General features: G+C 41.6%; 1 protein-coding gene across 3 annotated transcripts in view; it reads left to right on the top strand.

Moving 5' to 3' along the window:
* Positions 1 to 13,314, top strand: part of dnajc6 (DnaJ (Hsp40) homolog, subfamily C, member 6) — a 110,413-nt gene extending 97,099 nt beyond the window's left edge. For all 3 annotated transcript variants that reach the window (XM_067990386.1, XM_067990385.1, XM_067990384.1), the window contains one exon: positions 11,622 to 13,314. In XM_067990386.1, the coding sequence (XP_067846487.1) occupies positions 11,622 to 11,723 (102 nt within the window). In that variant the 3' untranslated portion in view covers positions 11,724 to 13,314. The remainder of the gene's footprint in view (positions 1 to 11,621) is intronic.

Raw genomic sequence — 13,314 nt, 5'->3', positions numbered from 1 at the left:
GCACATCACCCAGACACATGTCCTGCTTTCTTGCAGGAGAAGGTGGTGCATATCAGGAGGCAGCAAGTGGCAGTGGCATTTAGCCCCTTGAGCCTGTACCATCATTCAGTGAGATCTTGGTGGACCTGTGACTTAACTTCGTATACCCGCCTTAGCCCATATCCCTTAATACCCTTAGTTCAGATTTAACATTCACAAGTGAGCTAGCATCAACTGCCATCTGCAGAAGAGCGTTCCAAACATCTCCCACTCTTTGCTCGTAGAAGCATTTCCCAACATCACTCCTGCACGTCCTGGCTCTAAATGTTAGGCATGTCCCCTCGTCCTAGTATTCAAGTCTAGGAGACCTCCAAAAACAGTTGCAAATGCCTTGGCAGCCAGAAGCAATAATCCAACCACTAACCTGTAAATCTTGCATGGTCCCTTTAAATAGCGCTGGTGGGGGGGTTCTCCAGGTACTGTAAGGCATGTTCAGATGATCGGAGTTAAGACTATGCGTTGAGTTGAGCGTTACGTTCCAAAATGGTATCTATCACTTTAAATCAGCGTTGCACACTGATTTGAATCCATCTTCTCCCTACTTTACATGCTTTCGGTATTTGCGCATGCGCTAACTCCTATACCAAGATGGCATCCGGCGCACGTCACGCTGGAAACGTGCGTGCGCATCCAAGACGCCATCTTGGATGTCAAAGAGACCATGTAGTGCCGAAACAACGGGTGCTACGCGGCCCAATTTAGTGCCTATAATATCTCATGGATGCCCAGTTTTGGGTCTGTCCTTAGTCTATCCCACTTAGCACGGTGGTAGTGCCACAACACTCAACTGTAGATTTGAGACTTTGTCTTCACAAAGACAGTGCAGTGATCATTCCTTCTAGTGCCATCATGGGCAGGTGGATCTGTGACTGGTAAGTTTGTGAGGGCAATGTCAAGTAGGTTACTTCTCGTGTTGGTTTCCTTACCACCTGATACAGACTCAACCTAGCAACTATGTCCTCGGTTTGGGTAGGAGTAACTGAAGGTTTGGCACATTAAGTAGATCGGCCTGAACAGAGAGATAAACAGTCAAATTATTCAAAGGGGCAGGACAAAGCTCTTGCAAATAAGAGTTTGTTTTATTTAGGAGTTTGTTTAGAACTGGAAACAGAGATATGTATTTCTGACCAGTAAATGCTAAAGATGTCAGGTATGGGACCTTGCATAACACTAAATATTGGGTTTCAGTGTTTCTGGTCCATCTAGTCAAGCTAGAATGGAATAATTTGTGCTGAGTTAGCTGATCCCAGCTGGAGCAATGGTTGAAGTGCTATAATTTGCCTCAGTGTCCTGTACTAAAGAGGGGGAAAAGTCAGTCATGATTGCCACTTGTGATTGCTGTCAAGTGACCCTTGCTAGAAAGTTTGCATGTGGAGCTATCAGGTGAGGACAATGTTTCGGCTCACTCATGATGAATGGTCACTTCAGTGAGATACTAGATGGCTGCCAACTCTTGTATGACTGGACCCCAGCAAAAAATAGCACCTTCGAGAGACAAGGAGAGAAAGTTGAGGATATTTTCCTAAAGCAGCATGCCTGCATCTCCGTGGAAGAATGAACCATTTGCAGCCCTTCATTCAGCGTTTATCTGATACCGTAAGTTTTTATTTTATAACTATCATGATCAAATGTATTTCATTACTCTGTCTTTACATCAGTTTTCAGGTGTAGTTTTTTGTGATGTGCTGTAAAAACATGATCAAATGTACTAAGCCACTTCTACGATAATTGCCTGTAATACTTCTCCTTTGTATCTCAGTCATATGTGCACTGTGCTGCTCGATCCAGCAGGATAGCAATCAAACAAGAACTTAAAAACAGAAAATGCTGGAGAAGCTCAGCAAGTCAGGCAGCTTCGGTGGAGAAAGAAACAGAGTTAATGTTTCAGGTCGAAGACTTTTCGTCAGAACTGGAAGATATTAAAAGAGTTAGTTTTTGAGCAAGTACAGAGCCAGGGAAAGGGAGGGGAGGAAAGCAGAAAAGGGAAGATCTCTGATAGGGTGAAGGGCACGAGTGATTAAATGACAAAAGTGCAAGACAAGGAAGGTGGTAATGGGACAGGTTAAGAAACAAAAGATTGATCAGCAGCAGCTGTAAATGGCAGCAGCAGAACCATTACCAGCACTAGCTGATTTGGAAAAAATGGGAGCAGCGGTTATGATGTGAAGTTATTGAAATCAATGTTGAGGTTGTAAAGTGCCTAATCAAAAGATGAGGAGCTGTTCCTCGAGCTTACGTTGAGCTTCATTGCAACAGTGTAAGAGGCCACGGTCAGAGTAGGAGTAGGAGTGGGAAGGGGAATTAAAATGGCAAGCGACCGGCAGGTCAGGGTCATGCTTGCGGACAGAGCGGAGGTGTTCAGCAAAGCAAAGCCACAAATAAAAATACTTTATTTAGAGAATGTGATTGTACTTTGAGAGATATTGAGCAGGTGCAGCTCCTGGATTAACAAAGAACAGCCTGCTCAAATCCCTGTTTACACACCTGCCATTGTGATTGCTAGGAATGTTTGCACTGCAGCATATGCAATATCTGCAGCAAAGAAAACTTTTTCAATTTTTTAATCTTTAGGTATGTAATTTTTTGAGAATCCTTTTTTAATAAAGGATCAGTGTCCTTGTATGTCTCAATCCCCCACCCCCAGTCCTGATTTATGCTGCCATTGCTAGCTGATCAACACCTAAAAAATAACTTCATGCAGCTTGTTACAGAACAGTGTTGCTGGAAAGAGAGGAGCGGGTTTTCAACTTTCCCTGCAGCTACCACAACTTCACATTATTCTAGGACAATATTTCCAAGCCACAATAGTAATTCCTTAGTACAGAATTGTCTTATATAAATCTGATCACTTAAATCAAATTTTTGCTTATATAGTCAGTCACTTTTAAAAAGCTTTTTGAAGACTGTCATTAGTGTAATTATTTTTTGAAAATATTTTTAACACTTGACCACTAAATGCTTTTACAGTATTTGTAGAGCTGGATGGAGGAATAACTGAGTCTTACAGTGCAATGTTATATTTCTCTGCATGCATTCACCAATCTGGGGGTGGAGTGATGGTGGGGGGTGGGGGGGAAGAGGGGGAGTACTTAGCTCCCACTGGGTATTCAACTGCATCATGCTTTCTGGCTGAGTACTTCCTGACAGGTACTGTACTGTGTTACTGACTATTTCTACTGATGTTAATCCAGATCCTTTGCACTTTCAGGCGAAGGAATTCTTTCCAACCAACCTGTTACTGACTGCATTTCTGCTGATAATTCAGTGTTCTCATGCTGTCAGGCTCAGTAATTCATGTTAGCTATTTCCCATATTGATATCATCACTCCCAGTCTAAACAAAAAAAATCAACTGGTGTGGTGAAATTTTGACTCAAAATTGAAGATTCTTCACACCTTTTTTGATTTTTACAAAAAGGAATTAATAGTGAAACTTGCTAATTCCCTTTGAATTTGAATTTATTTTAAGCAGTTGTATAAATTTTTTTGCTAAATTTAGAAAGTTGTTGAACAAGTTTTTTCTGTCAGTCCATGATTGTTCAAAGATTCCTATGGAATCTTGCCAAAGGTGAAGAAGCTGTCCTCACAGAAACAGAATTTACATTCTGAAGACTCGAGGGGTATGAGGTGTGTCCCATGAGTGAGATGACGTTTTGTCAATTATGAGTTATGATCAGCATTATGAGTTGGGTATGAAGGATAATCTGAGTCTTTGGAATGTATTCTGTTTAAAATGCAAGTATAATTAATTTGATAACGAAATGTGTTATCGAAACAGGAAATAAAGATAGGGTTAATAGTTCATAAAATTTCTTTGTGGATTGATTCTAGTATTGCTGGAGATGGTGTGGATGCTAATTAATCTATTGTGTAATGTCGATTTAAAAGGTTCCAGCTATTTTGGGCACTCTGGGCCTGAAATTCTAGTTTGGGCAGATCTCTGGTCAAGGGCCTAGAAAATTAGATGGAACCAGTTTACACCTGAATTCCACACTCTTTTATTTCAGGTCCAGCCATTTTCTGGGATATAGGGAAGAACAGTGGGCATATATTCCGACTGCGCTCCTTGCATCAAGGGAACGTTTCAGGGTTACCTTGAGGCAAATAGTATTGAGTTTTGATTACCTTATGTTTTGAGGCAAAGTGGCTCCTTTTTGGATCTGAAGTCCCGTGAAATTAATTATCTTCTAAGAACATAAGAAATAAGGAGCAGGAGTAGGCCATACAGCCCCTCGTGCCTGCTCAGCCATTCAATAAGATCATGGCTGATCTTCTACCTCAACTCCACTTTCCCGGCCAATCCTCATATCTCTTGATTCGCTTAGAGTCCAAAAATCTATCGATCTCAGTCTTAAATATACCCGTAAGGAATCTTACAGCACCAGGTTATAGTCCAACAGTTTTATTTGAAAATCACAAGCTTTCGGAGCTTACCTCCTTCGTCAGGTGAATAGCTCCGAAAGCTTGTGATTTTCAAATAAAACTGTTGGACTATAACCTGGTGTTGTAAGATTCCTTACATTTGTCCACCCTAGTCCATCACCGGCATCTCCACATCTTAAATATACCCAACGACTGAGCATCCACAGCCCTCTGGGGTAGAGAATTCCAAAGATTCACAACCCTCTGAGTGAAGAAATTTCTTCTCTTCTCAGTCCTAAGTGGCCATCACCTTATCCTGAGATTATTATGCCCCCTTGTTCTGGACTCTCCAGCCAGGGGAAACAGCCTCTCAGCATCTACCCTGTCAAGCCCTCTTAGAATCTTTTATGTTTCAATGAGATCACCTCCCATTCTTCTAAACTCCAGAGAATATAGGCCCCTTCCATGCAATCTCTCCTCATAGGACAACCCTCTCATCCCAGGAATCAATCTAGTGAACTTTCATTGCACCACCTCTAAGGCAAGTATATCCTTCCTTAGGTAAGACCAAACTGTACACAGTACTCCAAGTGAGGTCTCACCAAAGCCCTGTACAATTGCAGCAAGATTTCCTTACTCTTGTACTCCAACCCCCTTGCAATAAAGGCCAGCATACCATTTGTCTTCCTAATTGCTGTACCTGCATGTTAACTGTGTGTTTTGTGTACAAGGACACCCAAATCCCTCTGAACATCAACATTTAATAGTTTCTCACCATTTAAAAGATACTCCGTTTTTCTTTTCTTCCTTCCAAAGTGAATAACCTCACATTTCCCCACATTATACTCCTTCTGCCACCTTCTTGCCCACTCACTTAACCTGTCTACATCCCTTTGCAGACTCTGTGTCCTCCTCACAGCTTACTTTCCCACCTAGATTTGTATTGTCAGCAAACTTGAATACATTACACTCGGTCCCTTCATCTAAGTCATTAATATGTATTGTAAATAGCTGAGTCCTAAGCCATGATCCTTGCGGCACCCCATTAGTTACAATCTGCCAACAAGAAAATGACCCGTTTATTCCTACTCTCTGTTTTCTGTCCGTTAACCAATCCTCTATCCATGCTAATATATTACCCCCAACCCTATGAGCCCTTATCGTGCGTAACAACCATTTGTGGCACCTTATCGAATGTCTTTTGAAAATCCAAATATACGACATCCGTTTCTGCGGACGCAACCGAGACTCCAGGATGGTATGTTGCCTCCCTGGTGCAAGGGTCAGGGATGTCTCGGAGCGGCTGCAGGACATTCTGGAGGGGGAGGGTGAACAGCCAGTTGTCGTTGTGCATATAGGTACCAACGATATAGGTAAAAAATGGGATGAGGTCCTACAAGCTGAATTTAGGGAGTTAGGAGTTAAACTAAAAAGTAGGACCTCAAAGGTAGTAATCTCAGGATTGCTACCAGTGCCACGGGCTAGTCAGAGTAGGAATGACAGGATAGCTAGGATGAATACGTGGCTTGAGAGATGGTGCAAGAGGGAGGGATTCAAATTCCTGGGCCATTGGAACCGGTTCTGGAGGAGGTGGGACCAGTACAAATTGGACGGTCTGCATCTGGGCAGGACTGGAACCAATATCCTTGGAGTGTTTGCTAGTGCTGTTGGGGAGGGTTTAAACGAATGTGGCAGGGGGATGGGAACCGATGCAGGAAGTCAGTGGGAAGTAAAGTGGTGACAGAAACAAAAGGCAGTAAGGGAGAGTGTACAAAACATGACCGGACAGATGATCTGAGAAAGCAGGGCAAAGACCAAGGGAAGTCTAGATTAAACTGCATTTATTTCAATGCAAGAAGTCTGATGGGCAAGGCAGATGAACTCAGGGCATGGATGGGTACATGGGACTGGGATGTTATAGCTATTACTGAAACATGGCTAAGGGAGGGGCAGGACTGGCAGCTCAATGTTCCAGGGTACAGATGCTATAGGAAAGATAGAGCAGGAGGTAAGAGAGGAGGGGGAGTTGCGTTCTTGATTAGGGAGAACATCACGGCAGTCGTGAGAGGGGATATATCCGAGGGTTCGCCCACTGAGTCTATATGGGTAGAACTGAAAAATAAGAAGGGAGAGATCACTTTGATAGGATTGTACTACAGACCCCCAAATAGTCAATGGGAAATTGAGGAGCAAATATGTAAGGAGATTACAGACAGCTGCAAGAAAAATAGGGTGGTAATAGTAGGGGACTTTAACTTTCCCAACATTGACTGGGACAGCCATAGCATTAGGGGCTTGGATGGAGAGAAATTTGTTGAGTGTATTCAGGAGGAATTTCTCATTCAGTATGTGGATGGCCCGACTAGAGAGGGGGCAAAACTTGACCTCCTCTTGGGAAATAAGGAAGGGCAGGTGACAGAAGTGTTAGTGAGGGATCACTTTGGGACCAGTGATCATAATTCCATTAGTTTTAAGATAGCTATGGAGGAGGATAGGTCTGGCCCAAAAGTTAAAATTCTAAATTGGGGAAAGGCCAATTTTGATGGATCCCTTGAAGAGTATAGAGATTGCCGGAGTAGAGTTAAGAGAGAAATCAGGAGGGCAAAAAGGGGACATGAGATTGCTTTGGCAGATAAGGCAAAGGAGAATCCAAAGAGCTTCTACAAATACATAAAGGGCAAAAGAGTAACTAGGGAGAGAGTAGGGCCACTTAAGGATCAACAAGGTCATCTATGTGCGGAACCACAAGAGATGGGTGAGATCCTAAATGAATATTTCACATCGGTATTTACGGTTGAGAAAGGCATGGATGTTAGGGAACTTGGGGAAATAAATAGTGATGTCTTGAGTGTACATATTAGAGAGGGAGGTGCTGGAAGTCTTAACGCGCATCAAGGTAGATAAATCTCCGGGACCTGATGAAATGTATCCCAGGACGTTATGGGAGGTTAGGGAGGAAATTGCGGGTTCCCTAGCAGAGATATTTGAATCATCGACAGCTACAGGTGAGGTGCCTGAAGATTGGAGGGTAGCAAATGTTGTGCCTTTGTTTAAGAAGGGCGGCAGGGAAAAGCCTGGGAACTACAGACCGGTGAGCCTGACATCTGTAGTGGGTAAGTTGTTAGAGGGTATTCTGAGGGACAGGATCTACAGGCATTTGGAGAGGCAGGGACTGATTAGGAACAGTCAGCATGGTTTTGTGCGAGGAAAATCATGTCTCACGAATTTGATTGAGTTTTTTGAAGGGGTAACCAAGAAGATTGATGAAGGCTGTGCAGTAGACGTGGTCTACATGGACTTTAGCAAAGCCTTTGACAAGGTACCGCATGGTAGGTTGTTACATAAGGTTAAATCTCACGGGATCCAAGGTGAGGTAGCCAATTGGATACAAAATTGGATTGACGACAGAAGACAGAGGGTGGTTGTAGAGGGTTGTTTTTCAAACTGGAGGCCTGTGACCAGCGGTGTGCCTCAGGGATCGGTGCTGGGTCCGCTGTTATTTGTTATTTATATTAATGATTTGGATGAGAATTTAGGAGGAATGGTTAGTAAGTTTGCAGATGACACCAAGATTGGTGGCATTGTGGACAGTGAAGATGGTTATCTAGGATTGCAATGGGATCTTGATAAATTGGGCCAGTGGGCCGATGAATGGCAGATGGAGTTTAATTTAGATAAATGTGAGGTGATGCATTTTGGGAGATCGAATCGGGCCAGGACCTACTCCGTTAATGGTAGGGCGTTGGGGAGAGTTATAGAACAATGAGATCTAGGAGTACAGGTTCATAGCTCCTTGAAAGTGGAGTCACAGGTGGATAGGGTGGTGAAGAAGGCATTCAGCATGCTTGGTTTCATTGGTCAGAACATTGAATACAGGAGTTGGGATGTCTTGTTGAAGTTGTACAAGACATTAGTTAGGCCACACTTGGAATACTGTACAGTTCTGGTCACCCTATTACAGAAAGGATATTATTAAACTAGAAAGAGTGCAGAAAAGATTTACTAGGATGCTACCAGGACTTGATGGTTTGACTTATAGGGAGAGGTTGGATGGACTGAGACTTTTTTCCCTGGAGAGTAGGAGGTTTCGGGGTGATCTTATAGAAGTCTATAAAATAATGAGGGGCATAGATAAGATAGATCGTCAAAATCTTTTCCCAAAGGTAGTGGAGTCTATAACGAGGGGGCATAGATTTAAGGTGAGGGGAGAGATACAAAAGGGTCCAGAGGGGCAATTTTTTCACTCAAAGGGTGGTGAGTGTCTGGAACGAGCTGCCAGAGGCAGTAGTAGAGGTGGGTACAATTTTGTCTTTTAAGAAGTATTTGGACAGTTACATGGGTAAGATGGGTATAGAGGGATATGGGCCAAGTGCAGGCAATTGGGACTAGCTTAGTGGTATAAACTGGGCGACATGGACATGTTGGGCTGAAGGTCCTGTTTCCATGTTGTAAACTTCTGTGATTCTATGATTCTACATCCACTGGTTCCCCTTTATTTACTTTATTTGTTACATCCTCAAAAAAAACTCCAGTATATTTGTCCAACATGATTTCCCTTTCATAAAACCAGGTTGAGTCTGCCTAATCATATTATGGTTTTCTAAGTACCCCGTTACCACATCCTTCATGATACATTCCAGCATTTTCCCAACTACTGATGTCAGGCTAACTGGCCTGTAGTTCCCTGTTTTTTTTTCTCTCCCTCCTTTCTTGAATTGTGGGGTTACATTTGCTACCTTCCAATCTCCGGGGACCGTTCTAGAATCTAGGGAATTTTGGAAGATCATAACCAATGCATCCACTATCTCTGCAGGCACCTCTTTTAGAACCCTAGGATGTTGACCGTCTGGTCCGGGGGATGTCGGCTTTTAGTCCCATTAATTTCTCCAGTACTTTTATTAATATTAATTACTTTAAGTTCCTCACTCTCCCGAAATATGAATTTCATTTACATATATTTCAAGAATTTAGTCGACAGAGAAAGCCTTGTTGGTTCCTCACTATTTCTGGTATGTTTTTTGTGACTTCTACTGTGAAGACAGACACAAAATATTTGTTTAACGTGTCTGCTATTTCCTCATACTTAACTTCTTTAGTTAGCCACGGATGGATCACTTTTCCCGTGAGATTTTTATTCCTCAATGGAATGTATATTCGTTGAGAATTATGAAATATTTCTTTAAATGTTCACCATTGCTTATCTACCGTCATATCTTTTAATCTAATTTCCCAATCAACCTTAGCCAACTCGCCCCTCATACCTATGTAATTCCTTTGTTTAAGTTTAAGACTCTAGTTTCGGGCACTTCAGCAGCATCTGCCCAAAGTGACTGTGGGCTGCTCTGCCTTGGAAGGCCAGATAAGAGCAGGTGCTGCTGAAGTGCCCTTGCCCACACCGTGCAAATGGCCACATTCTCACAATTTGGGATGGGGCTAGAGTCCAAGCTTGTGGGTCACCATTCTCCCATCAGTGAACTGGTACCCTCCCCGCCCCCTCCCCCCGGAATTTCAGGATCTCGATCTCTAAAAGCGTATTGATATATTGGAGAAGGCTCAGAAGAACAACCAGAATGATATTAGGCCTTGGGGCTCTAACTTATGGGGAGAAACTTGCAGCAGTTTGAGGCAGACATTATCCAGGTCTTTAAAATTCTGAGAAATGTAGATGTAAGCATACTACTGTCATCTAATCAGTACTTGTTTTACCTTCCTGCCATTTTATCCTGTTCTTCTGGTTTGGATCCAATTGTAATGTAGAAAAGCATGCATGAAACATCCTTGAAATCCACAAATAGATTTGCTTTTTCTATCTATTATATTGTGTCTCCATGTTGTATCACATTTGGTCTGCTGTTTGAATTTTGGAAAATCACTGGGATTTTCTAGGTTTATCAAGTGCTGATCCCTAGAATTTTATTTTAATAATCATTCAGGAAATATGGGTGTTGCTAGCATGGCCGGCATTTATTGACTATCTCTAGTTGCTCTTGTGAAGGTAGTGGTGAGGCTTCTTCTTTAAGTCCATTTGGTGAAGGTGCTGCCATACTGCTGTTAGGTCGGAAGTTTGAGGATTTTGATCCAGCGAGCATGAATACTTAGCACAAAGTTTGGATTAATATTACAAATTCAGCTCCATTGCCATAATGATTTTGTAATGTCAGTTACCTGTGTAAATTTTTAATTAAAAAAGTTTGCTTATAAAAGCGTAACTCCTCTTTACTATTCCTCATCTGTATGGTGAACAGTCACCATAATTTAGTGTTACCTTTAGTCTCTCCACGTGATGCTGCAATTTCTTAAATGTTTATGGTTTTAGAAAAGAGCTGGATAAATATCTGGTCATGAATGGGATTGAAGGGTATTAGGATAAGAACATAAGAAATAGGAGCAGGAGTAGGCCAATCGGCCGCTCAAGCCTGCTCCGCCATTCAATAAGATCATGGCTGATCTGATCCTAACCTCAAATCTAAAGAACACAAGAGGTAGGAGCGGGACCCGGCCACTCAGCCCCTGGGCCCGCTTCCCTCACCCACAAGGCCTTGACCGATCCGAACTCAGCTTCATGTCCAATTTCCTGCCCGCTCCCCGTAACCCCTAATTCCCTTTATAGACAGACATGATTAAATACACCGAGGAGCATAATGCCTCCTCTGCTCCTGGGACTGTGGCAGTGTTGTCTGTGGGGAAAATAACTGGTTTGGCTTGAAAGAAAGACTTGTGTTTATAATAGCAGCTCTTCACATCTCTCAAATTTCCCAAACAATGAATTATAATGCAGTCACTGTCGTTATGCAGGTGCATAAAGGTGGTGCAAGTGTAAATTGATAGTGAAGTTTTGCTTAATTATCCTGTTGGGGTGAGGCTGGGGATAAATGTATGTTGAAGAAGATTAAATAGGAGATTGAATAGATTGCAGTTGAGTAGAATCCATGGTAGGATAGATTGTAAATGGAAGGATTTGGCTTGATGGGCTCGAATGCCCTTTTCTCACTCCATATTTTTGTTTTTGTGAAGAATGTATAAGATCACTGTTTGTACCTTTTGCCTAATCTTAGTTAATTATGTAGCCATTGGCCTGAGCCATTCACCTTGTGTTCTAGGATGAATTGGTAGCAAAGTAATTCATCAAATGGAATAACTCTGTAGTGTTTAGCTAGTTATAGTTTGTTTCCCAATATCATGTTCTACACTGATGTATGGATTTTCACTTTATCCCTACAGGCCACTGGTCAGCCATATGAACAATATGCCAAGATGATATTCATGGAACTGAATGATGCCTGGTCAGAATTTGAAAGTCAAGGTCCAAAGCCTCTCTACTAATTTAATGCAAACTACTTGCCTGTGTTTACAGTTGACTCTCTGTACCTGTGCTGAATGTGGATTTTTTTTTTGCATTAATGTTGATGTACATTGCTTTCCTTTGGTATATATGTATACAGGCACCCATTTACTGCATTAATTGTTTAGATGTCACTCTCAACTGATGAACTCTTGTTTTAATGACCAGTTTATCCTTTTACATGAGGTTTTGTTAAGAGTATATTGAAAACAGAAAAGCAAACATAGGGATATTTTTTGAGAGAAAGGTAAAATTTGACCCCTCTTTTGTGATTTCCACTTTTGTTTGCAATGCAATATTTAATATGCTGCCTATATCCTATCTTTACACAAACCTTTTCTCTCTGCTCTGAAATATATTGCATGTGATTCAAATTTATCACATTTTTTCCCTTTTGAAATTGGTATAATAGTGTAGTTGAGACTGTTACTAATTGCTGGACAATGTAACATCGCCGGGTCTGTATAAAAAAAAATTGAACACAGGATTCTCCAGGTAAAATGATGAGCTTTACAATATCATCTCTGGAATCATCTCCTGCATTTTCAACTCCTGATAGTATTGATCAGTATTACTCACTAGCAATCCCAATCAGTGTCTTGCTTGAGGGCCACTTGGGATTGTTGCAATACACTGCAATGTGAAATAAGATGGTGTGGATCTGTGCCTGTGATTCCCACAAATTGAGCTCCAGATATCAATAATGCCATTGTGAGCAGTTGCCAAGTGGAGGACAAGTGCAGTCTCACAGGAACAAGAGAAGAAAAATATAGGACCAATAGTTCTACTTAAAACGTATTTCAATGGAGTCTTTTCATCTGCTGTATGGAAGCTGAAGTAACCAATAGCGTTCATTCCCTTGGCTTCTTTTGCTGAAGTGAAGAAAAAGAGAGAATAGCATTGATTCCCTGGAAGGTCAACATCCCACAACCAGGCAGGCTGTGAATGAAGGCCAGGAGGCACATAGAACAGAAAGTCTTGGGAAGAGTGGCTGCCAATGGGCCGTAGGCTGTATTATGAGCATCATTTATACAGATAGAAAACCATTTTTCAGATAGCTTCTTGTATCTACTTTACTGGAAAATTCAGATCCTAACTCTAGCATTATTCCAAATGTTTTATTTAAAATGTATACCATTTTGTTTATATGTACTATATATAATTTGTTGCAATATTCCATTTTTAAGATGCTTTATTATTCTGCAGTCTGGGATATTGCAGAACAGCTAAATGATTTATTTTCCATTCACAAAGAATTGTGTGTGAATCATATAGATCATAACTATTAGAGTACAAGAGCTTTACAATGTAATCTTAATGCCTGCATATACAGTCCAGGGAATGTCACGTTAACCTTGATCTATTGCTTGTGTGTTTTTGGGGGTGGGGGAAGCTGAGGGAGGGTAGACTGAGAAGTTTGAATTTATGATACAGTCTGTGTTTGCTACATCTGATGTCAAGTTATTTGAAATGTAGCTATTAAGAAAATGTCTGTAACTTCTAGATTATGGTCTTCATTCCAACTTGTACATAATACTGCCTGTAACTGACCTGAAATAAACATAAACGTGT

The sequence above is a fragment of the Heptranchias perlo genome, chromosome 9, assembly GCF_035084215.1.
Source record: "Heptranchias perlo isolate sHepPer1 chromosome 9, sHepPer1.hap1, whole genome shotgun sequence".
Lineage (NCBI taxonomy): Eukaryota > Metazoa > Chordata > Chondrichthyes > Hexanchiformes > Hexanchidae > Heptranchias > Heptranchias perlo.
The sequence above is the reverse complement of the archived record's forward strand: the minus strand, read 5'-3'. Positions and strand labels throughout refer to the sequence as shown.